At 42.3% G+C, this 24,405-nt stretch overlaps 1 protein-coding gene across 1 annotated transcript; it reads right to left on the minus strand.

The window, feature by feature from the left end:
- Positions 1-26: 26 nt before the first annotated feature.
- Positions 27-19,310, minus strand: TM7SF3 (transmembrane 7 superfamily member 3). The gene is made up of 13 exons (XM_035888508.1): positions 19,235-19,310; positions 18,378-18,532; positions 16,461-16,611; positions 15,923-16,043; positions 14,901-15,072; positions 13,662-13,839; positions 12,280-12,366; positions 11,773-11,853; positions 10,882-11,034; positions 9,718-9,815; positions 9,184-9,346; positions 7,681-8,673; positions 27-1,565 (listed from the first exon to the last, which is right to left on the minus strand). Exons 1-12 carry the CDS (start codon positions 19,308-19,310, stop codon positions 8,411-8,413), a joined length of 1,698 nt encoding a protein of 565 aa, XP_035744401.1. The 3' UTR covers positions 27-1,565; positions 7,681-8,410.
- Positions 19,311-24,405: the final 5,095 nt, after the last annotated feature.

A 24,405-nucleotide genomic window follows, 5' to 3' on the forward strand; every position in this document is an offset into this window, starting at 1 on the left:
AAGACATGATTTTACCATTTACTCTGCTTATTTTTATACTTTAAGGCAGGCCGGCCCATTCCTAGCACTTTTATTCATATTGCTATATAGCAAAAGAAAAAATCCTCTGTAAAAATCTTCATTTTCTCTTGGAAAACAGTTTACCAAAACAGAGGAGCAGTAAGGATAAACAAAAAGCAGTCCACAGGACTTTGATTTTTGGATCAAAAGATAGAGGGTGTGCCAGTTGTGTTTTCTTCCTGAAGATTAAAAAAAAAGCCACTCCAAGTTGGTTCGAGCTCTGGGTTCCTTTCTCTGCAATGTGTAAATGAGCATGTCAGTGGATAAAATTCATAAGATGACAACAGTGTTTTCTCCACTTCCCCATGATTTCTCAGAAGAGAAACGTTTTTTTCAGTATCATAAATTCTGTGTTTAAAGACAGGTAATTAACGTCAAACTAAGTCATAAATACATGCAGCAGCTAGTCAACCAAGGCAAGACTGAAGGGCAGCTTGAAACTAAGTTGGGCTGTTCTGTACAACTAAAAGCTTTAAATAGCTTTGGCTTTTTAACAAATACATTGGATTAGAAGATTATGTTAAAATCCAGAAGTAATAGCCCTGTTTTCACGCAGAATTACATTTACTAGGATCCCTTTGTGGGTACCCAAAATAAGATTTACATTAACTTAGGAAGTGTTCATTTTTGGTTGGTAAACATTAAGCTTTAGAAGCACTTTTGCTGATTAAAAGAATTTCCAATTCTCCTATTTGAGTGTAAAACATGTACTTGTTCTTTCTGCAGATGCTGATGTCTGAGATGACAGGTGGTCAAACTAGCTAACAGAACACCGTAGGGCTGGTCACAGTGTGACAGGTTGTATACAGTGACAGTGGGAAGATGAGAGAGGAAAGCAAAAGAAAGCTTAAGTTAGAAGTGAAGGAACATGGCAGAGGAGTAAGGTTTAACATTAGGCAACTTTTTCACCAGCCTTTTCAACATTGTGCTGTGGGCAACACAAGTTCTGGAAGCAGCATCAAGCTACACATGGCCACTGGAGTCCAAAAAAAAAAAAAAAAAAGCAGCAGCAACAAGATGCAGTGGGAACACTGTTCAGCTGTAGGTGTGCAAGAGCTGCCAGCTGTCTGCACAATTGTCACAGAAGGCGTTGTCTCAGAGGAATTCCATTTAACTTCGTGTGTGCAAACAAAACCATCTCATTATTGCTCTAGAAGAATCTGTACACTCTCCCGCCCATATCCCCAAACCAGCACCAACGAACAAATGCCTGCTGTTACTGTTTAAAGAGCAGAAAAGTAGATTTCTGTATAATGTCAGCAGAGGGCCTCTTGCTAGGCTTACCCTTCCACCAGGATACTGCAGCGTGCTGGGAGACCCGTGCGCAGCAGAGCGCTGCTCTGTATCACATGCACATACCTGGTAGGGGTGTAGGTCACAGTCAGCCTCACCTTTTGCCCATCCCACTTTTTTCTTTCATTTGCGATGCAGTTGAACTTCATACTGATGACAGCAGAGTGGACTAATTTAAACAAAATTGTTTAGCTCCTGTGTATTAAGATGTGCTGCAAAATAAAACAGGTTCTATGGCAATGACTATACAAGAAGAGGTACCCAGGTCCCTGGTGCCTGTGTGTTCCGACAGCAGCAGCATGCCCCCCAGGAGCCAGCGTGGCCACCCCTGTGTATCAGAGAACATAGCTGTTCCCCAAGTTCAGAAAAAGAACCAATCTCCTCTTACATTTAGAAAGAGAAAGCCTCAAGCAACTGCTCAACAGGGAGGGAAAAGTTTCTTAATCCCACTCCTGAAAAAGTACAGGCTGGCAACACTCCTCAGACACGAGCTAGAGAACAGCAGCACAAGGGAAACAAGCAGAACTCCAACTGCAGTCCCATTGCCCTAAGGTGAAGTTTTACCTTTTTTTATAGAATGGCAGGGAGAATAATTTTCCTACAATGTTCTCACCACCAAAAATACCTTGAGATTTACACTTGAGGATGCAGGAAGAATAAGTTCCCTACAATGTTCTCACCACCAAAAATACCTTGAGATTTACACTTGAGGATGGCTATTTCAGCAGTGAAAGCATTAGATATTTTTGAAAATTCAGTTGTCGGAAGCTCAAACAATAAAAACACTGATGGATGCAGGGCAACCAATGTCTTAGGTTTTCCAATACTATGCTCAGGAACACAGTAAACAATTCTTTAAATTAATCATCATATGCAACTCATTAAATTACTGGCAGCTAGGCAAACAGCACAGCTGCCTCCTATGATACATACTATCTGCTTTTTTGCTTCCTGCACACAACTTTCTCCTCAGAGCATTCAGGATAAAAAAAATGAATCCAGCTTGTTTTGACCAGATTAGATAATTTGTTGTTACACGAGAAGGCACTAAGAATAATGTGGAAAAGTTGCAGAGTGCTTTTTTTGACAAGGCAGACTTGTGAAGACCCAGTTCTGAAGCAGACAGGCAAGTTGTACACAACCATTTTTCCCTCCCACTCCCTCTCACCCCCAAAATTAGCTAATTTATTGCTCTGTTTTGAAGTTGTCTTCCCCCAGTGTGCATGAAAGTATAAAGCCTTGCATACTCAAACAGGAGACAGCTGTCTGCCTATAGCTACATGCTAGCAGACAAGGTCTGCGATCAATAAAAAAAAAAGTTATAAACAACAAGCATCTCCTTGAAGAAACAAAAATGGTATTGAGTTATTTTTTCTAAAGAAAAATGAAACATCAAAGCCTACTAATCAAAGGTGTGGGAAGGGACAACCTAATCAAATTAATATTGACAAAACTCAACTAAATAGGCAGGGATATTATCAGTGCATCTCAGCCGCTGAGTTAGAACACATTGACCTAGTGCTTATGATGATTACCTGTAGGATATTTACTTCCCAAAAGCTCAGCGCTGCCTATTCTGACTATTGACTGGACAAAGTTACAATAAATCCCACCAGAAGTACCGCTGCAAAGATCACGTGCAAACCTACAGCACGCTGCTGCCAGTTTTAGGAAGAGAGATGAAAAGCTCAGAAGCTTAGTGAAAAACGCACATATTAAAATGGGGCATTTTGTTTTAGGCAGGGCTTCCTGTTTTTCTGATAAAGGACAGCTCTAGGCAAGGACAGAACAAAAGCTGAAGAGACTCACTGGGGTGAGAAGCATCAGTGAACGCTTACAGAAGGAAGGCTTTGGGAAAGGCCATTTTTGCACACATTCCAGGTTGGAGTAAGAGACAGATACGGAGGGGACCAAAGAAATCCTTTATACCTCACTTGTTTCTTTTGCTATTGCAGAGAAAAGCAAAAGCTGGGTAAGGGCAACTTGGCAGGAAGGAAGATTCAGTGGATGACGAATAGCTACAAGTGCCAGGTCCTGCACTGGGGTCACAACAACCCCATGCAATGCTACAGGCTTGGGGAAGAGTGGCTGGAAAGCTGCCCAGCAGGAAAGGATCTGAGGGTACTGGCTGACAGCCGGCTGAATATGAGCCAGCAGTGCGGCCAAGGTGGCAAACAGCATCCTGGCTTGCATCAGAAATAGTGTGGCCAGCAGGAGCAGGGAAGTTATTGTCCCCCTGTACTCAGCACTGGTGAGGCCACACCTTGAATAGTGTGTTCAGTTTTGGGCCCCTCACTACAGCAAGGACATTGAGGCCCTGGAGCATGTCCAGAGGAGAGCAACAAAGCTGGTGGGGGGTCTGGAGCACAAGTCTGATGAGGAGCAGCTGGGTTGTTTAGCCTGGAGAAGAGGAGGCCAAGGGGAGACCTTTTCTGCCTGAAAGGAGGTTGTGGAAAGGTGGGTGTTGCTCTCTTCTCCCAAGTAACAAGCAATAGAACAAGAGGAAATGGCCTCAAGTTGCTCCAGGGGAGGTTTAGATGGGATATTAGGAAAAATTTTCTCACTGAAAGGGTTATCAGGCACTGGAATGGGCTACCCAGGGAAGTGGTCGAGTCACCATCCCCAGAGGTATTTAAAAGACAGGCAGATAAAGTGCTTGGAGATATAGTTTACTGGCGGACAAGTACAGTTGGACTTGATCTTAAAGGTCTCTTCCAACGTACACCTTGCACTTTTTGGTTAGGACCAGGAGTGTGCTAACCTAATCACCTAAAAATTAAAGAAAGAGTTAAAAATATTAGGGCCTACTTCAGGAGATCTGATGGGAAGAAGAGAATGTTTTCTTTGTGAGCAGAGCTCACCAGGAGTTCCAGAGCTGACAAGCTCACCCGAGAGCAGCAGAACATAGGTCAGCCCAAGCACAGCAGTGAGGAACAGATCTCACACAGGAGAGGCCAGAGCAGAGACATAAGGGGTCCATCTTCCCTCTGCAGCATATAGCACTCAAACAGGCAAATTGTAAACCACTTTCTCTCCTACCCAAACCCCATGCCACCAGAGATCACTGCAGTTGGCTGGGCTTCATGATGAAGCCCTGCTTAGGAACATCACCAGTTTTATCTACCTGTTAGCTGAGTTCAGTCCTTAGCCTCTAATTAAGAATAAAAACATCCTCCTGAAGAGTTACTGATGTCTGTGCCACATAACAACAAGGATTTTGGTCCTCAAGCAGTTTTAAACTAAGTATTGGTTTACCATCTGTTTCAATATCCAGTTGCTTGGGGCAGTTTCATACAGTTTTGGCAGAGACAGGAAAACAAAACAGCTTGAAAGCAAGCCACCAAACAAGCCAGGACATGTTAAAGTCTCTCTCTCTCAGCAATACCAGAAAGATGCCAGCCAATTAGTGCATTTCACAGGACCAAGTTTTTGTTTCAGACTAGCACTCTACAACATTCACATTCTGCTCAGTTTTCTCAAAGCCAGGCTCGTGACCACAAACAGCAAGGTATTAAACAAAGCCAAAGTTTTCTCAGAAGTCTCTATCATGGGTTTTACATAACACCCAGCAGCTAAGTCCCCAAAATGGTTCCAAGTGCTTTACAACCTGATATACGCAACATACTTCTACCAACCAGGTGAGAAGATCCAAGAACAATGACTCATACCTTTTCTTCTTACCAAGCACTAGCAGCGTGGACTATTAGATTGGAAGATCTACACCACACCATTCATCCCAGTAAGAAGAGCCACTTGTATAGGATATGGAACCACACACATGACAAAGGAACATTTATTTTGTGGGCCCATTCTATAGCTTTCCATAACCTGCTCCCAAATAAAATACAAAGCTTAGGAGAGGGGGGAGTTTATCCTCCCTCCCTCCAAAGTACACCTATGATGATTTGTTTCTCAGCCATGCTTTCGGAACATTTGGGGAAGCAGGTAGGCAAGCTGCCTCCCACATGCCTACTCCACGAAGCAGTAGTCAGGCTGGGTTTGTGTTTTTAAAGTGAGGCAGGAGACACAAGAGCAAAGGAAGATCTGTTTCTTTGAAAAGATTGGTGTTCAAGTCCACTTGTGCCACAGCCTGTTTAACTGCTAGGAGAAGTTAGCATGGCTGAGAGCGCAAGGGGCAAAGGAAGACAGTTTTTCACGCAGTTTTGAGGCAGGACTGGAACACACACAGACCTAGGAAAGCTCTACAAGCAGCTAAGACAAGTACCACAACATGATCATTGCAGCTTTATTACAGGGCAGCGAAGACTGCAGAAAATTCAGCAAAAGAAGTATACTGGAGCCATCATGGGCAGGAGGATTCCCTACAACAGCGCAAATTAGATAGTTATCATAGTCCAGAAAGCTTCAGCTTACAAGAAGCTTCAAAACACTCGATTTTACAGGGGAATTGCTACCTAGAACAACATAGTTTAGATTTAGATTCCCCAGGAGCATCAGATAGCATTATTTTAAGCTAGCAAAACTGCAAGGTAGTGCAGCTAACACAGCAAGGCAGTAAATGCTTCCAATGAGAGCTTCTGCAGTCACAACAGAAGCATAGCAGGGTAGTTTTCCTTTTGCAGCTGCCTCAAAAAAAGCCTTGAAAATTACCCCTTTGGCACCCCATTGGATCAGTTAGTGTATTCTGATTATTATCACTGTTACTCACTATGGCTTACACAATATCAAAGAAACTCCCATATTATCTCTTAGCAGTATTAAGAAAACCACCCAAAATCTCCAAGTCAGAATCTCGGGGGGGGGGGGAGGAAATTCAAAGCCCAGTTCTGTCATAGACTTCCTACATGATCTTGCAGACTAGTTTCCAGTCAAGAAGTGGATCACAGCCATCCCTTTGTCCTCTAGAAACTGATCTGACAAAGCTATCTAAAATAACCTCTTTGGACCATGAGCTTCTTCACTGGTTTCATACAGAACACAACTGCACTCTCAGCCTCTGGGTGTCACTCTAACTACAGTACATCCTTACAACAGGTCAGCCAAGTTCTTCCCCTGCCCCGCAATTCATCCCTTGAGGGGCTAAGAAATTTTTCAACAAACCATCCCTACAACACCAAAGACAGAAGCCAAGTTGTAAAAGTGTCATTGAATTCAAAGAGACCCCTTTAGTTCCAACAGTCTTTCCAAAGACATCTTTATTATAAAAGATATAGAAAATTAGAGTTAAACTTGTTTCTTCCACAATGTTAATCACAGCAGTTATAAAAAACAACCATGGTAAACATGTTTAAGAGCATTTATATACCAAATAAGTGTTTGCTACTTGCCATCAAATATGGCAAAGACATGCTCGGTATCAGTGCGGTAAGGGCAGGCAGCGAGCATCAGTCTGCCTGAAACCAGGGAAAGCAAGACCCAAATCTCAGGATCTCAGCCTTGCTCTGCTGTATGAAGCAAATATTCCCACTCCAAGCAATCATGGGATTTGTCTTGCTAAACTTCAGACCAGCTCAGTCACCTCAGATACTATGTCATTAACCTTTTACTCAAAGAAAAATGGCCAGTAAGTAGAGTAATTTAAAAGTAATTAATTCCTTCCTATTGCTAGGGCGTTTTAACTTTCAACTATGTTCCCAGATAAAGTTATTTTGCCAGTTTCCTTACAAAGAGTTGTTTCTTACATACTTGCTACCAAGAATGTAAAGTGGTGGCCGAGAACTGAAGTTTCCACCACTAGGGTATTCACTCATGGTGGTTCCATTCAGGTAGCAGAACAGCCACTCACCTTCAGGCAGGAAGGACTTCACACTTTGCTGCCCACACTAAAGGTATGAAGTTAGTGAGACTAAGAAGGAAGAGCCACCATAACCCATATCAAGATAGAGGATGCAAGATTTCAACTGTCATTTAATGCATTACAGATCACCATGCATTTATGTGAGTCAAACCCACAATGCTCCACTTTGCATTTTGAAAAAAGGCTGTTTGTTTTCTTTTTAAGGAAGTGAATAAAGCCACTGCACAAGATCGCAATCCTCCACTGAGCACAAGAGTGGTCCCTTATCTGTTTTTATACTACATTCTGCTTTGGGCAGATGCAAAACAAATTGGCATGGAACACATTCAGTCAGCAAGGATCCTGGTCAGTATTTTGCTATTTGTATGCTGTTTTCACCCCCTAAAGGCAAAATTAAAAGATATATTGATTAAAAATAAAAGTAGTGTTTCAAACAATTCCAGGAAAAAACTGCTGTTGGCTACAAAGAGCTTATTTAGTATTTTCTTTTATGACAGCACCATCTAGAGAGATTATACCAGAGCAGAAACAATCCACAGGCTGTCCAGAAAGCAAACAAGGAGGCAAACCTCTTGTGTTCTCTTAGCAGTCATCTCTGCACAGAGACCAGATGACCAGCTTGCTACAGAACAATCCAAAAGCAAGGAAGAAAGTCTTCTTGTCTCAGATCAGGTCTGCTTCCCGAGTCCCCAGTGTGCACACTTACAAACAGTTAATTCAGTGCAGTTAAATTCAAGCCACTTAGTTTAGCTTGCAAGGTTCAGTAATACTTCTTGGAAACAATTGTGTCTTGCAGCCACACGTTTTGCACCTATATTAGAAGGTGATATTTCAGTTCCTGCCAGAAGAATGCCTTCTGTGTACCATCCTTATCTCTCATCCCTCGCAATCTGACAGACCACTCCCCTTCAGGAGCGAGTCAGGCGATACTTCAGCAGTGGTTTCCACACTGCGAGGGAAGAACCGGCATAGTACAGGTTGCTTTCTAAGGGTTGTTTTATACTTCACATACCTAAACATCAAACTAGATCACCACAAGGTAAATACCTGTACTTGACCATTAGTACAAGATTCTGCAGCTAGGCATACGCATGTTACAGCAGGCTGAGTGGGCCATTGATGAAAGAGTCACAAACCAGCATGTAGTGTACCACACAGATAACTTTTCTTCCACGTTGAGCAACTATGTTCCTCTTACTAAGCGGGACATATTGGCAGCAGTAAATCCTGCACCACTGGCTGGTTTGCTGGATCACTCGTCTCACCATTCCTCTCTGTTCCCACCAGTTATTTGGCAGGTTACAGAAGCAACGGAGTTCTTTCCCCAGCAGGCTGCTCTTTCTGAAAAAGCTCTTTGATATGCAGTAGCTTGTTATGGATCCTCTCTCTTAAGGGAGGGATATGATGGCTAGGGTCTAAGACATTGGTGCTTCTGCGCTCCCTTTCCCGCTTCCAGGCAAGATAGGGGTGCGGTGGGAAGGGCACTTCACTTCTCTCTCGGCGAAGTTGCACAGTTACTCCACTAAGGGCCAGCATTGTCCACACTGACAGGATAATGAAGTCTGAAAAAAAAAAGAAAACAAACAGATTCCTACATCAAAAAAGAACATTCCTTCCTTTCCCAAGCACAACCACTGAACAAATTTAGCAACAGAAAGGAATGGAGTATTTGTCTCTGCATCCTCACATGCCAAGAGTAAATCCATGAAAAGGCAAGAACACACAGGGATTTGAGATGAGTCTGCTCAGTCACCGTATCGGGTCTTTTGACTGCCTGTTCTGCAAACTCATCAGCAAGGCAGCCCAAGCCTGAGAAGCACCTTTCACAAGGGCCTTTGTCGCATAACACCTGCTGGAAGGTTGGTGCCTTTGTGTCTACTCAGTATTTCTTTTGGAGGGCTCAAATTTATCATCTGGGTGTTAAATCTCACACTCTACTTACCATGTTCTCCTTTCTTCCTTTCCTACCCTCAGCACTCACTGTTTACAATGGAACTAAAGAGGCAGCGGTTTCTCAAATAAGTATTTCATATCAGTTCTTTTTTTAAAGAAGTCTTAAGAGCAGTACTCACCATTTGTTTGAAAAGGCACATTGGTGTAAGCTCTGCTGAAGTAATCATTGAGAACCCTTCTGAGTAGGTCTAAGGTGATGTAAGCAAGACTTGTGTAGACATAGCAAGCAATAGCTAGGATCACTGCGTAAGAGCCTACTATTCCAGAGGCCAGTATGTTCAGCTAGAGGGGGAGAAAAACCCAGCTTTAGGAGACTGATAAACACCATTTCCCCGCCTCCTTAAGGCAGTATTTTGTACCAATTGTTCTAGAATAAATTGGCTGTGCACACCTGCTAACCAGACAGCCTGTTAAGACAGCAGAAGTTGACTAAATGCAAGTGTTAGTGGATGCAATGTGCAAAAAGTCATTCCTTTGTTTACAGACTATTTAGCCAAGTAGGGTTGAACAGGAACTCCCTAGAGCTGGTCCTGCGCTGGGCTCCGTGAAGCTGTATTAAGTCTTCTATGCATATCCCACAGGACTACATTTTGCATTAAGAAGTCTGACACCTCTTCCTCCCTCCTCCTGAGGTAACAGCGCAGATTACTTACAATTCTTGGACAGCCAACAAAAAGCACTGGAATCATTAAGGCTACAGAAGAAAAGGTCACCCAGAACACGACATCATCACGGAAGACCCTGTAGTCTCCTGCAAAGACACCATATTCTACATGTAATTTACTAGTTACCAAAACATTTCCTTTTTTTGTTAGTGGTTGGGGGTAAGCTTTTTCCCCCCAAAGATTCTGTACATTCGGAAATCTTAGAGTACGGTGTGGAAAAGCTTTTGAGCTCAAATGCTGATTAAGATGCATTGTAACACAATTACTCAAAACAAGAACAGAAAGACTGTCCCAGTTGAGTATAGGTCCTGTACTCTAACTTGGGACAGCAGATCTTGTCTATGAAGCAAAGACTTTTGATGATGTATACATTACTCACCTGGTAAGAATGAAAAGCACCAGAGTACCTCTACCCAATAAGAAGCCTTTTTATTGCCTATAGAGGTTTATAATCTATAAACCTGCATCCATACATGTTTGACTCTGGAGTGTCGTACAAGTACAGCCGTCACAACAATACAAGGCAACGAACGTCTCTAGCTTTTGGAAGAGTAATTAAGTTGCTCAAACACTACTTTGTTCCCCCTGCTTTCTAAGGCCTGTCAATTAAGCAGAAGGCACAAGCTGACCCCCAGCCAAGTCACTGTTTTACTTCATTGAAGAGCAACCAGGGACTGCATGTATTATCACAGAACTGTGGCTCAAGTCAAACAGTTGATTGGAGAATGAAATACTGTACCACCAAGGGAGCTTAACTAAGAGTTTTGAGATTTAAAATTACAATAGAAAAAGCAGTGTGGCTGATGCTCTGATGTCCCAGAGAGATTCCAGCTCAGCAACCTTGCTTGGCGTCACAGACTGCTGAGATGGCATGCAGCTTAGGTAGGAAGAGCCTCAGCAAATTCTCTCCAGAATAAGCAGTTTCCTTTTCCCACTGGTGCAGATTCCGCAAGTAGTTTTAATTACAGCACACCTGAAAGAAGGCTTCAGGTACAGCTCTATTCCTCCCAACACTGGGAAGAGAAAGTTAAATATAACACTAAGATAAACCAGAGTGGCATTCGTCTTAAGAGCCTTATAGTGTCCCCATAACACAGCAGGAATACATCACTCAATAGCAAGCACTTTACAGAAGAGTATTTCAGTGCCTACCTAGTGGAGTAAAGAAGACTGTCGATGAAAAGAGAAATCCCAGGACAAGTCCAATAATAAACATACAGAGTAGGACAGAGCCAAATCTCCACCAGCTTGCAACCAGGAAAAGCCCTCCAATAATTCCAGCTACTGCTGTCAAAATAAGACGCACTGGAAAAGAAAAGGGGAAATTCCAACAGTCTGAAAACTTCAGTTACTGCAATAATGCACTCAAGCAGCTTTACTTACATGCTTGATTGTTACCTAATGAAAACACTGAAAAAGCCAAACAAGAGTATCTCTGTTTGCTTCATGCATTTCGCTTAGACTCCAGTCTGCAACTGAGGATGTGCTACTGAAAGAGTAGCACAGGACTGGAATTAAAGTCTTGCTACTATGTACATTAGTTCCTTGAATTCCTAGGGCAGTTATGGTTGCAAAAGCTAATGCACATGTATCAAAAAAGTAACTATGAGGTAGGACCAAGCCAAAAGGAACTAATTCTTGCTAGTCTAAGAAACAGGATACAGACCTTCCACACCCTCATTTTATAGACAAAATTTGCATGACCTGAAATTGAGGTCCACCCATTATGAAAAAAGTAGGAAGTATGCTACAGGTTTTTAGAAACTCTGGAAATTTGCATCTTCCTTGGATGGACACTTAAATTTGTCTTTTACAGTTGCAGCTATTAATTCTGCATCACTAATTGATGTTGGAAAGCAACAGTTACTCTGTTGTGTATTCAGCTATTACAGTAATCAGAGCTCAGTTCAAATACCCAGGTACCATACTCCTATCCTTCCTAAGGCTGGCCAACAACAAGCACAACTGAGGTCTTACTTAAAGGAACAACAATGACAACAATACTTTGTAAAGAGCAAGGGGTATCCCAACACATCTACTCACCATCATAACCAAGGCCAGTTACCCTTGTAATAAATACAAAGAAGAAGAATCCTGCGAATATGAAGCCCATGAAGAATAAGTCTAGAGAAGAAGGAAAAAAAGATTTTGTACACTGTCATATCATTTCATACCAAGCCCACTTCAGTACATCTTCAGACATCTTCACGTTACAACAGCGAGAGAACGTATCAGCTCACTGGTCAAGAAGCACAAGAGGCAATCCAGACAACACTTTGTTCTGGAAAGGGGTGTCCTCAAGCCCTTTAAATAGTCAAAAAATTACTTATTTATGTTGCCTAGCATGCACCCTAGTTTTAAGTTTCTGTTCTTAGCATACCAGTAACTTCTTGCTCTGTGCTTAAAAGCTCTGATCCTGTAAAAGGAAAGCATTGGACCTATCTGGCACATAATCACTATCAAGTGAATCTTAGAATAACAGCACCATTCTAAGTTACATCTATGAAATTCCAACCAGACTTACGAGAAAAACACACCAACATTCAGTACCTGTTTTCCAGAATCTGTGTCCAAAAAAGCAAGTGAAGAGACCAAGAAAAGCAAGAGCAGTGAAGAATACTTTGGTAGAGAGCTTGCCTGCAAGAAGAAAGAAAGGGTTACTAGAGCATTCCACCTAGTAGTCCCAACAGTGAGGCTAAGGTAAGGTCAGTTTGCTGCCAGTGAGTCTACTGACAACTTAATAGCTGCCACTCCTTCAGACACACCATGTAAGCAGATCTGCAATGCCTGAACTAACAGTTGTATTGATAGGATCTCCAACAGAATACTGAAGTAGTTCCAGTCTGATTAAGAAATCAAGAGCTTCCTCCTCCTTCAAAACGCTGAAGTTTCTGTAACAGAAGTTAAGTAGCTGTAACTTGCTGTTTATAATACTGATACAGCTTTACCTGAACATTCTCTGCTCAGCTTTAAAAAAGGGACAACCAATCATCTATAAAATTCAGTGCTGTAGGATTAGTGACCCAGGCAGCAGCTATAGTCTTTATCACCACAGCCTTCACCATGATCTCCCTTTAATATACTCTCCATGCAACAGAAAGGACCAGCTCACCTCCGTCTCCTAGGCAAAATCCTTACCGGTATTTAAGCTATTTGAAACAAGTAAACCACATTTTACTAGTTCTCTGAATTAGAGAGAAGGGGTTGAGCCTAGACAATGTGTCTTACGTTGTCTTAAGACAATACTGAGCTTGACAACAGTTACTTGTGTTACAGTATATGATAAGAAAAAAAGTAAGATTTGTTCTCATGATTAATGAACCACATTCTACCCATTATTCTTGTCCCTTCCACAGTCGTAGTGGGAATCACAACTTCGCTCTTCTCTTCAAATTCTATCATTATATAGCTTTGTACAAATAGCATGACTCTAGTCATTTTGATATTGCTGGCATTATCTTCTTGCTTATTTTAGGTGACTATCTCCACCTAAAATATTCATAATTTACCAATTGCTGTTAGCACCAGCACAGTTGGAAAAATCAGGCTCGATCCTCATCTAGTTCATGCTGTATTAGCCTAGTTTCACATACAGCATCAATAGTCCTACAAGTGATTTAAGATTACATATCCAGTTCAAACAGAAAAAGCTAGAGTGGCACTACAGAGTTAAAAGCTATATATTTGCAAGCCACATATTAAGCCTCCACTAAGTTAAACCTTCAATTGCTAATAGTTCTCCTTAGCCTTATTATTTAGAATTTCTCCTCAATCAAGAAGTAGACTCTCTCAAAGTAACAGGATATATCTACTGCAGAACAAAAAGCTCCTTCACACATTAAAAAAAAAAAAAATCTCAAAAGCACCACTCAGCATGTTGGAGCACAACAAGCTTGAAATGAGTTGGCAAGGATGTACAAGTCCCAACTTACTGAGAGAAGAGCAGTTATCCACCAGGTCAGCAAAGCTGCAGGCATATGTATGCACAGGTATGTATGCAGCAGAAGTATTCCAAAGAGGATCCCATACTATGACATTGTAGATCACACCTTGTCCAGGAAGTGAGGAAAAGTAGACATTGGTCTTGTCATCAGTTGTCAGCGTAAGCATCTGGAAACGGTAAAGATTACTTAATTGCAAGGAACTGCTTGTCACTGTTGGAATGCTGATGTGCCCATACAGCTGAGGGAATTCTCAGCAATTCAAAGATGATGATCAGCCAGAACTGCAGGGAAGAACTCTTATTCTGAACCGTCTCAGTATTACCAGTTGAAACATTAAAGGCTTATAGGACAGGCGACACTTCCTCCAACAATACTATGTTTTCTGACAGGGCAGAGGATTTTCTCACTCTTACGCTTTGCTCCTCCCCACTTGAGAGCACAGTTCAGTTTCCCCTATCAATCTACTAACCCAGGTCTGGCCTCTGAACCAGGGAAGGCTGCCATTCTCCTCCCCGGCAAGGCCAGACAGGTCAAGGCCACTGAGATTCTCATCTGTCCATCCCTTCCAATCTCTTTGCTGGGTGTAGGTAAACATGCAGCAAGCATTTACTCTAGTATATCAGATCTCTTTATGCCACTCCAGATGGGGCCTGTTCCACCATACTCCCCTCCCTCCTCTCTTCCTTGCATTCCCTGCCCAGTTCTCAGCATCTGAGAATGCCAGTCCCCAGCATCTACCATGCACTGTAGGAGACTATCAATCTTTGTCAGAAGCGTCTCAACTTCTGGATTTACAGGCACTCAGTGGCAGTATTGCCATAGGCAAGCTGGCTTCAACATTGCTGAAGAAGCACTGTGGCTAGAGTAGCATTTAGCAAGGAAGACGACACTGCAATAAGAGCTTGTTTAATTGAGAAAAGAATGTAAGACAGAAACACATCAGACTGGTCACTAACATCTACCCAATATCAGAGCCCACTGCAAGGAAACTCAATTCTGCCACATTCCAGGCTGTGCTAACTAGCCATCTCCATCCCAAGAGAGAGTGGTTAACCATTTTGCATGCATCACTCACCGTATACTTCCTCGCCAGCAATCACAGATATAAGCAAGAAGCCTGAAGCATCAGCAGCATGCTTATGTCACCACTCAAGGAAGATGAGCCACAAGGGAGGAGAAAACTTAAGATATTGCCACATGCCTGGTACACCAGTGCTTCAGACTTACTTTAATGCCATTAGCTTTGATACTTTGCACCTCAGACATCTTCCGTATGTGGCTCATGAGTACCATTTCAGAAAGATCGTTCTCTGGTAAGAAGTACTGGTAGACATCATAACGCAGTCGCCATCTGGAGTTCTGACCAGTCCCCGAATCACAGGATGGTGGGTTTGCTCCTCTACAATTAGAAAGAGATCAGCTATGTGCCCAGCACAAGCCCCCAGATCTTACCATTAGTTTTCAGAAGTTACCATCCAAGTTGGCAGTATTTAGCTTCTACTCTTTAGAGGTTAACACCAGCAATTAATTCAAAACTAGACCGTAAATGTTTGTGAACACAGACTACAATATTCTATTCTGCAGTATTATGCAAAACTACCCTGATGCAGGTAGCATCTGTGCTGGTACCTGCCTTTACATTTACAGAGGCTTCCTATGACTTGCCATAAGGAACCAGCACAAGAATTCCAAGAGGTCAAAACAGCCAAAGATCACAGCACTAGTGGGTTTTTTTGGGGTTTTTTGTGGGTTTTTTTTGTTTTGTTTTTGTTGTTGTTGTTGTTGTTTCCCCCTTCCATGCATGCTATACATACAGCTCTGAACATAGCCTTCCCCATTCCCTGCGACATCAGCACCATTCAGGACATAATGCCTTATAACTTGAAGTCTCAACATTAAACAAAACTCTAGGCCATTATCATGCTCTGTATCAGTAAAAGAATGAAACTGGCTATAATACACAACTGCTCCTCAAACGGATTATGTCATTATGAAGAATGGGAAAATCCAGTATTTGCTGACCGCTTGCACATCTGAAGTTGCATAACTTCTCCCACAAGATGTAACTCTCAACTTTTCTCTGTTACCCCTCCTCCTTTTCCTCATTTACTTCTCAGTTTGTTGCAGCAAATAAGATTTCTGCCAGCAGCTGGATGGTCAGCCTTTCCAGCAGAATCTTGTTTTATGACCTTGGCAAAATACAGGACAGAGGAGGTCTTGCTTAGTGCACTGAAAGTTTTTCCACACACCTGGTATATCCCAAGTTTGCAGGGGCAAACTTGATGTGTATATCAACCAATGTATAGTCTAGGTAAATATTTGGATCCACTTCCAAGTCAAATTCTAGATTGCAGCCTCCAGGAATAGGATCTAGAACACAGAAAAGAAAGCTGTAGTAGTTTCTACTTCCCCCATACACAATATGAAAAAAGTTCTAAGACCTCAGCAATGCACATGCTTGCAGGTATAGTCTGCTTGCCAAGCACATAAAATTGTCAGGTTCTAGTCCTGCAGACAACACAAGTGGTTTCACTACAGAGGTCTCGATACATATGCATAGCAGTTTTGTACTCCAAGGCCAAAGTCATGACAAGGCCACGCAGTATATCCTACACATGACTTGCAATTCAGCAGTGAAACTTTTTCAGCCCATTTCAAAAGAATTTCTGGCACCTCCATCACGTTTGCACCACGTAAAAACATCACTTGTGAAAGGTCAACACTTCATTTCACAGGTAACTTGTAATAATCAGAGCCGGTATTCCTTAACAAGTAGTAAGAACATACCTTTCTCCATATAGGGAATAGAAATAGCCGTGCTGAACACCTGGCTAGCATCCAGTGACCGAAGGTACCATGTACACACGCTCTGTTGAGGCCGAAGGATGGAAACCAGTCCTTTGTCTACTCCAGTTCCCGAGCTATTCACAGATGGATTCTGAACAGAAACAAATTATATAAACAAGCAGTTCTTCTTGAGACTATTTCCACCACAGCTTGATGTATGGCACAGGAGTCACATTCCTGCCATTAACCTGTAAGGCACACATTTCAGTGCCAGTTGCCACGCAGGAGGCATTCAGCCCTTAGCTAGCTAGTAAAAAAGGAAGATGAAAAAAAAGGAGCTGGAAGAAAGGGAGTGGCCTCTAACAGCACCCACTGCCTAGTTCAGGCTCAAAAAAACCAAGTGGTAAATTTGAGACTACTGAAGAGTTAATAATGACAAGCAAACTGCAGAGAAATCTAGCTAGTTGAAGTCTACTGCTGCACAGCAATGGATCGACTTGTAAAGGTGCAAAGGATTAGAATATCCCTCACAAAAAGTTGCAAGATGTTACTAAAGGGCATTCTGGGAACCAAAGTGCAGAAGCACCTCACTATCTCCACCAGAATGGAGATGACTGTATGACAGCTGGCTTAGCACTAGCCATGCCAGACAACAACGCTTGGAGCCAGGTCAGGTATTGGCTCACTGCCCACCACCACCATCCTTTTCAGAATCAGGGGTCTCGAGGAAAGATCAGGCAGCAATGGCAGCATCACACTCATGCCACTGGAATAACTAATTGACCTGCAGTCAAATCTATTTTTCAGCATGGAAAATGTGCTTCTGTCTCAGAAGGCCACAGTTATCTGAGACACTGTAAGAAAGCACTTTGGACCTGGTAGGCTTTAAGGTCTGGCTCAGCTTCATATTTCTAGAGGCGGGCTAGCCCTAAAAGCACTATAGCGAAATTTATGCACTGCTGTCCTTGTCCTGGTAAGGTCCATGAATGCAAAGAGTGTCTGAACTGATAGCAGAAGATTCTACCAGTGGTAATCAAAGACCAAACAGGTGCAACAGTAATGCCTTAGCCCTGTAATCCTGGCTCTTTCACCAATATAAAGACAACTGACTGAGCTGGGTGCCTTGTGTTACAGGTTATTCGTCTCCTAAGCTTCCCAGAATACTCCTTGACACTCTATATATTCTCATTCAGAAATTGCTGATGGGGAGAGGGAAACTGGATGGCAGCTGTCAGATCTCCATCTACTACCTTCAGCTTAGTCTACATTCTGCTCAAATACCGCTTAGAGCCTCACAGCACCATAAAAAAAAAAAATCAGTATTTTAGATTGCATCCTAGTAATGATGGGACAAAGCGAGGCTAGGGTGCAGCAGTAGACATGCTTATATTGCTTTCTAGAAGTAGCAGCCTTCACTGGACTACCATGGGTGAACTTCATGTGCCACCAAAGGAGAATCAGATTCAGGACAAGAAGCTGGTGCAACATGACATCATATCTGTAGTGGCTAGATCCCAGCCACATAAACAGCAGACAAACATCCCAAAGTGATTGTGCTTAGTGTATAAGGTATCTGGCAAATGCTTAATCATGAATCAGTTTTTAATTTGACAAGCTGATGGACAGTACTCAGCCATCACATGTCAAAAGGCCCACTTCCACCAAGAATCACAATCCTTGAAACTTTTTCACACCAGCACTAAAGTTCCTTTAGCATTCAGTCCTCCAAAATAGCAGCTATGATATAAGTACAAGAAAGGATTTCTGAAGCTAGACTAATACTGTTTAAGAGGAATGTGAGAAAAATACTAATATTATTTATATAGCTTCAGTTCCATATTCCTACATGTACCATAGACGACTCCTTTAACAAAAGAAAAATAGCATGTAAGAACAGAAGTGACACTCTTACCATACCTTATCAAAGGATATCACCACATCACTTCGCTGGGCATGTACTTGAAAAATGATGACAGTCACATTGCTTGCAATGTTCCTGATTACAGCTTCCACTGGATTGGTCTGGTTAAGTAGCACATTTCTGAATTTTCCCAAGGAGAGCTCAAGAAGACCTGTGTTACAAAAAAAAAACCCACCACTTTTTTTCTTGTTGGTCAGAGGGAAGCAATCACCAAGGGGAGCCTGGAAGCTTCCAGTAGTCCAACATGAGTCAGCTGGGAACAGAGCAAGCTGTTGGTTTATGCTACTCTCATCCTGTAAGCTGTATTAAGGCTTCAGAGACTACCATACATAGAGCTATACCTACAAGAACAGATACAGCTAGAGAACCCACTGTGCAGCCTGGCACTCACACAGGGCAGGACTACCTGCTCAGTACTTGATACAGCTGAGCTCATCAGCAACAGACACTAACTGCAGCTGCCCAGCTAGTGCAAGTAACATTCAGTAGCATAAATAGGAGAGGATACTGCGGACTACTTGCTCCTTGGCAAATACAGGCGAGTATGTGTGTATTAGCCAGCCAACTTGCACAATACCTGTTAGGCTTCCTGGGTGAATTCCCAGACCATGGGAGTTGGAGTCAACTTCTATAATACAGTCAAATCTGTAGTTTACATATGTATACTTGCCCACTTTCAGCTACTTCACATGTCTTTTGCTCCCATGCTATTCTTAATTAAGACCGTCAGACATCGATTTCTGTATCTAAAAATCTGACCAATTTTTCCAAGACACAACCAAGACTATTTCTTCTTATGATGAGCATAACCCCATGATCCACTGTCTTTTTAATTTAATGAGAACCACATGACCTAGGATATAAGGTTCTTTGAGAATCAGCTTTGGCTTGTCATTCAAGTCCTGCAAGAAAGCCTGGTTTCTCCCCATGCTGGGCTCTCAAGGGACAGGGGATGTTAAGAGAGGAAAGAGAAGCAACAATACAGAAGCCACAAGATTCTCTTTTGTTGGTGGTTAGCATGCAGAGTAGATGCTTGCAGAGCATGCACAATACCTTTCAGGTTTTTCCCTGAATTCCCCTGCATGCACACACAGTAGCCCAGCAGACCTAAAGCTTATCAAGCCTAAACACACACACAGTACTTCCCTCAATAAAGTTGCCTCTTCTGGTGTAAAGGGTTGATACTGTCAAGTACTCCGACAGAAGCACAGAGTAATCAACACCACCATCCCATATACACAGTTGCTGGTGACTCAGGTGGTCTCCCATCCAAAAAAGGAAGGGATACAGTCTTCTCATGTGAAACTGTACCCAGTACTCTAACTCCTTTCTTGTTGTTTTTCCACTCTCCCCTGCCAAGAACTGGCATCTTTGGCCAGCTGCTTTGCCTCTTGATGATATGTAAAGCAGAGGTGAGCTCCCACTCTCATGCCTCCTCCACTCACCTCACAGTGGAAGAAAAGTCTAACTCCTCTCATCTTGCTAACTTCAACTCTTGCATGCTCACCCCCAAAATTAGATTAATACCAGTACTGCATCACCAATAAAACCCCAGCTGAAATACAGGGATCAACCTGTCTAGGAGGAAAAACAGATTCTTCCTTTTTCTGTCCCATCATCTGCAGTTTGTGTTAAGGTAGAAAAAGTTTCTAGTCCAAGTTTTCAAACTGTAATTAATGTAAAATTAGAGCTACAAAAAAAGCTTTGTGTATTCTTCCATTTCTGATAGAATCCCTTGAGCAGCATTCAGATATCATCCTCTTCACAAGACCTCTTTCCTCCTTAGCTCTTAAGTTCTACCAGAAATGCAACTAGTGTTACAAATACTGAAGAAAAGCATTCAAAAGGCATAGACTATACATCTATGCACTCAGAAATTTGGAGTGAAAGCTTAGAATGCAGGAAAAATGTTTTTCTTTGACCTTTAAGAACTTCAGCACAGTTTCCTGAACCGCAAGATGTTCACACTTAGATGTTCTTTTAAGGAAAAAGCTGAAACCATATACATCCTCTCTATGCTCTACATCAAGGGGAAAAAAGCCTGCATTGCTGTGTCTTGTTTCTCACCTCCACTCTGTACTCACACCCAGAGGCTTCTGCATAAATAAGAACAGATTTGTCAGCAAGACATGCAGCCACTACTTCAACATGGTCATGAGACTGTAAATGTCAGAGGCACTCTCTCAAGTTTAATTAGTGTGGTAAATTAAGGTATGGTGTTCTACATTGCTTTACTGTTTGCATAATTGCTCCTGAAACAGTGCATGTGACATACATTTTAAACCAAAGTCTGGACAGAAGAGCATAGATTCAGGGTGAAGAACAAGAATGGCTACATCCATCAGACAATTATTTTTCAGCCTGTTGTTCACAGGCTTCTTGAACCACACTTCTAGCCAGGCTTGAAAAACTACCAAAAGGAGAGTTCACAAGCACTGCAGAGCAGCAGAACCTTCGAAGAAGTTTGCTGGAAGAGCAATTGCTACGTGGCCACAGACTACAGCACCTTTCCAGCCTTCCCTTTTTCTGTCATTTGAAAAAGTCACCAGTGGTGCTCTGAGGCAGAAAGGCAGCATGGAGAGCAAGACAAATTAACTCCCAATTCATCAAGCCTATTGCTATCACAGGTTCTCAGACAGGCATTAGACTACCTGAGCCATACAGAGTTTGATGTTGTCAAAGGTGCTTTGAAGGACAGATATCAAGACCTCCACAAACAGACAGGACCCACCACAGCATGTAAGCTTCTTCGTTAGGCAAGCTTGATATCACTGAAGGTAGCACAACAAACAGAACCAAAGTTGACCCAGTAAGTCAGCAAGAGAGCCAGGAACAAAACCCAGGCATCCCAGCTTTTTTTATTGCTTCACTTGCTTCAAAGAGTAAAGGTCTGAAAAACACCCTGTAAGATGCCAGACTATCTCCTCTTCATTGCCTTGTAGGGAGAAGTACGATGGTCACTGCATGTCAGAGTAGTTTTGGGTTAGATACAAGAGAGGAACCCTCACTGTTATAGAGATTATCAACTGAAAACATCCTTAAAGGAAGTCAGCATTGCTGAAACTGAGTAAGAGCAGAGCAAAGATGGAGCACTGAGCATGTATTACTCTGCACACTAGTACCAATACTGCAACAGGAGCACAGATAATCCAGCACATAAAAGAACTGATGGACAGAAGTGGACAACAGCCCACTCTGTAACTCCACGTTGTATCTGTTCTCCCACATGAAGGGCAAAACCAGTAAAAACAGCAAAGGAATTGAACTGCTCAGAGCTCTTCTGAGATCAGAAGTCCTTATTCTTAACCCTAAGCAACAAGGTAATCAGCTCTACAGAGGCTCAGCATTTATCATCCCTTCCCTGTGACATGGAGTTTCCCCAACGAGCAACACCCAGCTCGAACCATTTCCATTCTGCTGATCCAGTGCCAGGCTCTCTGTTCATTTGATGCTTTAAGTAAACGACATTTCCAGCTCCAACAGTCAGATGTCATTCCTCATCAACAATAAACAGCTAACCATACAAGGTTCTCAATGACACCTAGCAGTCCAATTTCTATTAAGAAACACAGCTGAAGACATACCATTGCTGCTCATACAGGAACAGTCTTTACCTACAGTGCCACGCTCAAGCATTACCCTTGCCTCAGACAAAGAGGTTCTCTACAGTCAGAGAAAACACATTTCTGCTCTGTGCCAACCAACCTACAGTGGATATACAGAATAAGCTTATGCAATTAAGAGGTAAGAAGAACTTCCAGTGTAGGGAGTATGTCAACAAGTAGTCACATGAAAACATTTAATGGAGATGAAATACAAGCTCAGACTGAAAACTAGTCCAAGTAGGGAAAACATGAGCATACAGTTACTTAACAGAATAAAGCCAGCAGCCATATTATATCAGACCTGTAAGGCCATGCATACATAGATGCAAAGCAGAGTCCTGCTTCAAGGTCTCCATCTTCCCACACTAGTAAAACCCCAAATAAAGACACCCCACCCAGAAGAAGCAAGATGACTTACGAAAGCTTCTAAACTTTAATTGCATGTGTACTGAGACTCATGCTTAGAGCACAGTTTGATGCTTAAAGCAGACAGTGCCACAGAATGTGGCTTGTCATCAGCTGCCCCACTCCTATACCAGAAGACTATTCCAGTCAAGTTAGAGGTCACGAGGCCTTCTACAGTCTGAAAAGTGAGGGAAGAAGTACCCATCTCACCTGCTTACAGTTCCAGTAATCCACTTTGATTATCAGCCAGAACACGCAAGACCTGGCCTCAGTCACATTGCTGGCACTGTCGATTAAGATGTCACTCACACGTCTGTGCAATAACACTTCAAGATGCAAGTGACCAGCTGTCCCATGCAGACAGCTGAAGTTTTGTGTGAACCTCTTGTTTTAAAGTGTTGTCTCTGCATAGACTAAACAGCTAGCGCAAGCTAAATTAATCCAGATAAGCTCCCTTTACGAAAAGTGTGCTGTTCTATCCTGACTACACAAGAAATTTGCTTTAGTTTTTCCAACACTAAACAACCTGGTTTGGATGTAGCAAACAAGGCCAGTTGCGCTCCTACTTCATGAAGGTGGAGCTCCCTGGGAGGTAACAAACATGATACATAAAACACTTCTGTGTAAATACTAAGTTTGAAGAGCTGCAGCCCATCAGAACCCCAGAGAGGTGATATAGGCCATCGTGCACAGGTTTTACTTATCAGCACTTTTAAAATGAAGCAGGATCTTCTAGCATTAGGAGATACCAGCGCCCATCCCTGCAAAGCTGGGTGTCCAAGACTGAATAACTACAAGACAATTTCAAATAAGTGAACCATCAGGCAAGTGTCCTTGTTTAAAGGGCCTAATGATCAGCTAGACATTGGTACACAGATTACACAGCTTATTAGCTTTTTATAAGGAAAATGCTTTCCCCCTCCACCCTCAATTCTGCAAGGAAATACAGCAACATTCCTTCAAGGCCAATCAGTTAGCTTAGTCCCATATTCATTCTGCCTTGTTACATACTGTAAAAAAATTAATCAGCACATTTTCAGTCATTTTTTCAATTACTCAACCATTTTCAACCAGGTCTGCGAGACAAATTGCTTGTCAGCATCTTTTAATATAAACGTTCAGATTCAAGAATATTGACCCTTCATTCTCAGGCCTGCTTGCCACCATCAGGTGCCAAGCCCAAGCTTCTAGGGCCTGCAAGAAGCAGGGAACGCTTGTGTCTCTAATTAAGACCTTGGGCATGAGACTTGGGCAGGGGGGGAAGAAAGGGAGGAAGTCTTCCACACTTGAGACTGACTCCAAACACTGTCCTGCAGCCTCACAAAGTATACCAAGAGTACATTTCACCCATGGGACAATTAAGCCTCACTAGGGGCAAGTTTAAAAATGAAGAAAAAATAAGGAGAGAAGACTTACATCAGCCCTAACATAAGGCACTGCTTGTTTATCTCTGAAAGGAAACTGGTAATTTTTTCCTTTATTTGAACAGATAAGAATTTAACCAGAAAAAAAGTAAGCAGCTGTTAAATCTTCACAAGTTATACTCGTTACAGTACACTTACCTCCAGATGCTTATTTTAGTCACATGCAGAAACACAGGGGAATTACAAAAAAAGAGTCCATGCCAAATAAAGTCAGATTACATCAGCACAGCCAGCAAATAATTTTAGAAACCAAGCTCCAAATTCTAAGGGGTTTTGCTCATCTCCTTAATTTTATAGGGACAGTGGTTTTCAATGCACAATTTGCAGGGTGCTGGAAACCCATGACCAGTCAAAAAAAAAAAAACAACCCCCACACTATTAACTTTGTTTTCTTTCTCGTGTAACTCATGGGTAGTGAACGTCACCTTGTTTCCTTAGAAGAATACAACTCTACACCCGACTCATCAGCCTGTACCATATCCCTGCAACAGTATGGTAAAAATTAGTATAGCAGATCCAAGTAACAGTTAAAACGATGGCGTTCATGGCGATTAAGCTGTAAAAAAAATGAGAGAAAAAAAGGGGCGGCG

The sequence above is a fragment of the Egretta garzetta genome, unplaced genomic scaffold, assembly GCF_000687185.1.
Source record: "Egretta garzetta isolate BGI_Z169 unplaced genomic scaffold, ASM68718v1 scaffold81, whole genome shotgun sequence".
NCBI lineage: Eukaryota > Metazoa > Chordata > Aves > Pelecaniformes > Ardeidae > Egretta > Egretta garzetta.

Coding starts and splice junctions, on each gene's coding strand:
- TM7SF3 (XM_035888508.1), bottom strand. CDS start 19,310: ATGGGGAGAAACCAGGCTTTCTTGCAGGACTTGAATGACAAGCCAAAG. Junction 12,367..13,661: donor GGATAACTGCTCTTCTCTCA/GTAAGTTGGGAC, acceptor TTCTTCTTGCAG/GCAAGCTCTCTACCAAAGTA. Junction 8,674..9,183: donor TGTGCCTTTTCAAACAAATG/GTGAGTACTGCT, acceptor TTTTTTTTTCAG/ACTTCATTATCCTGTCAGTG.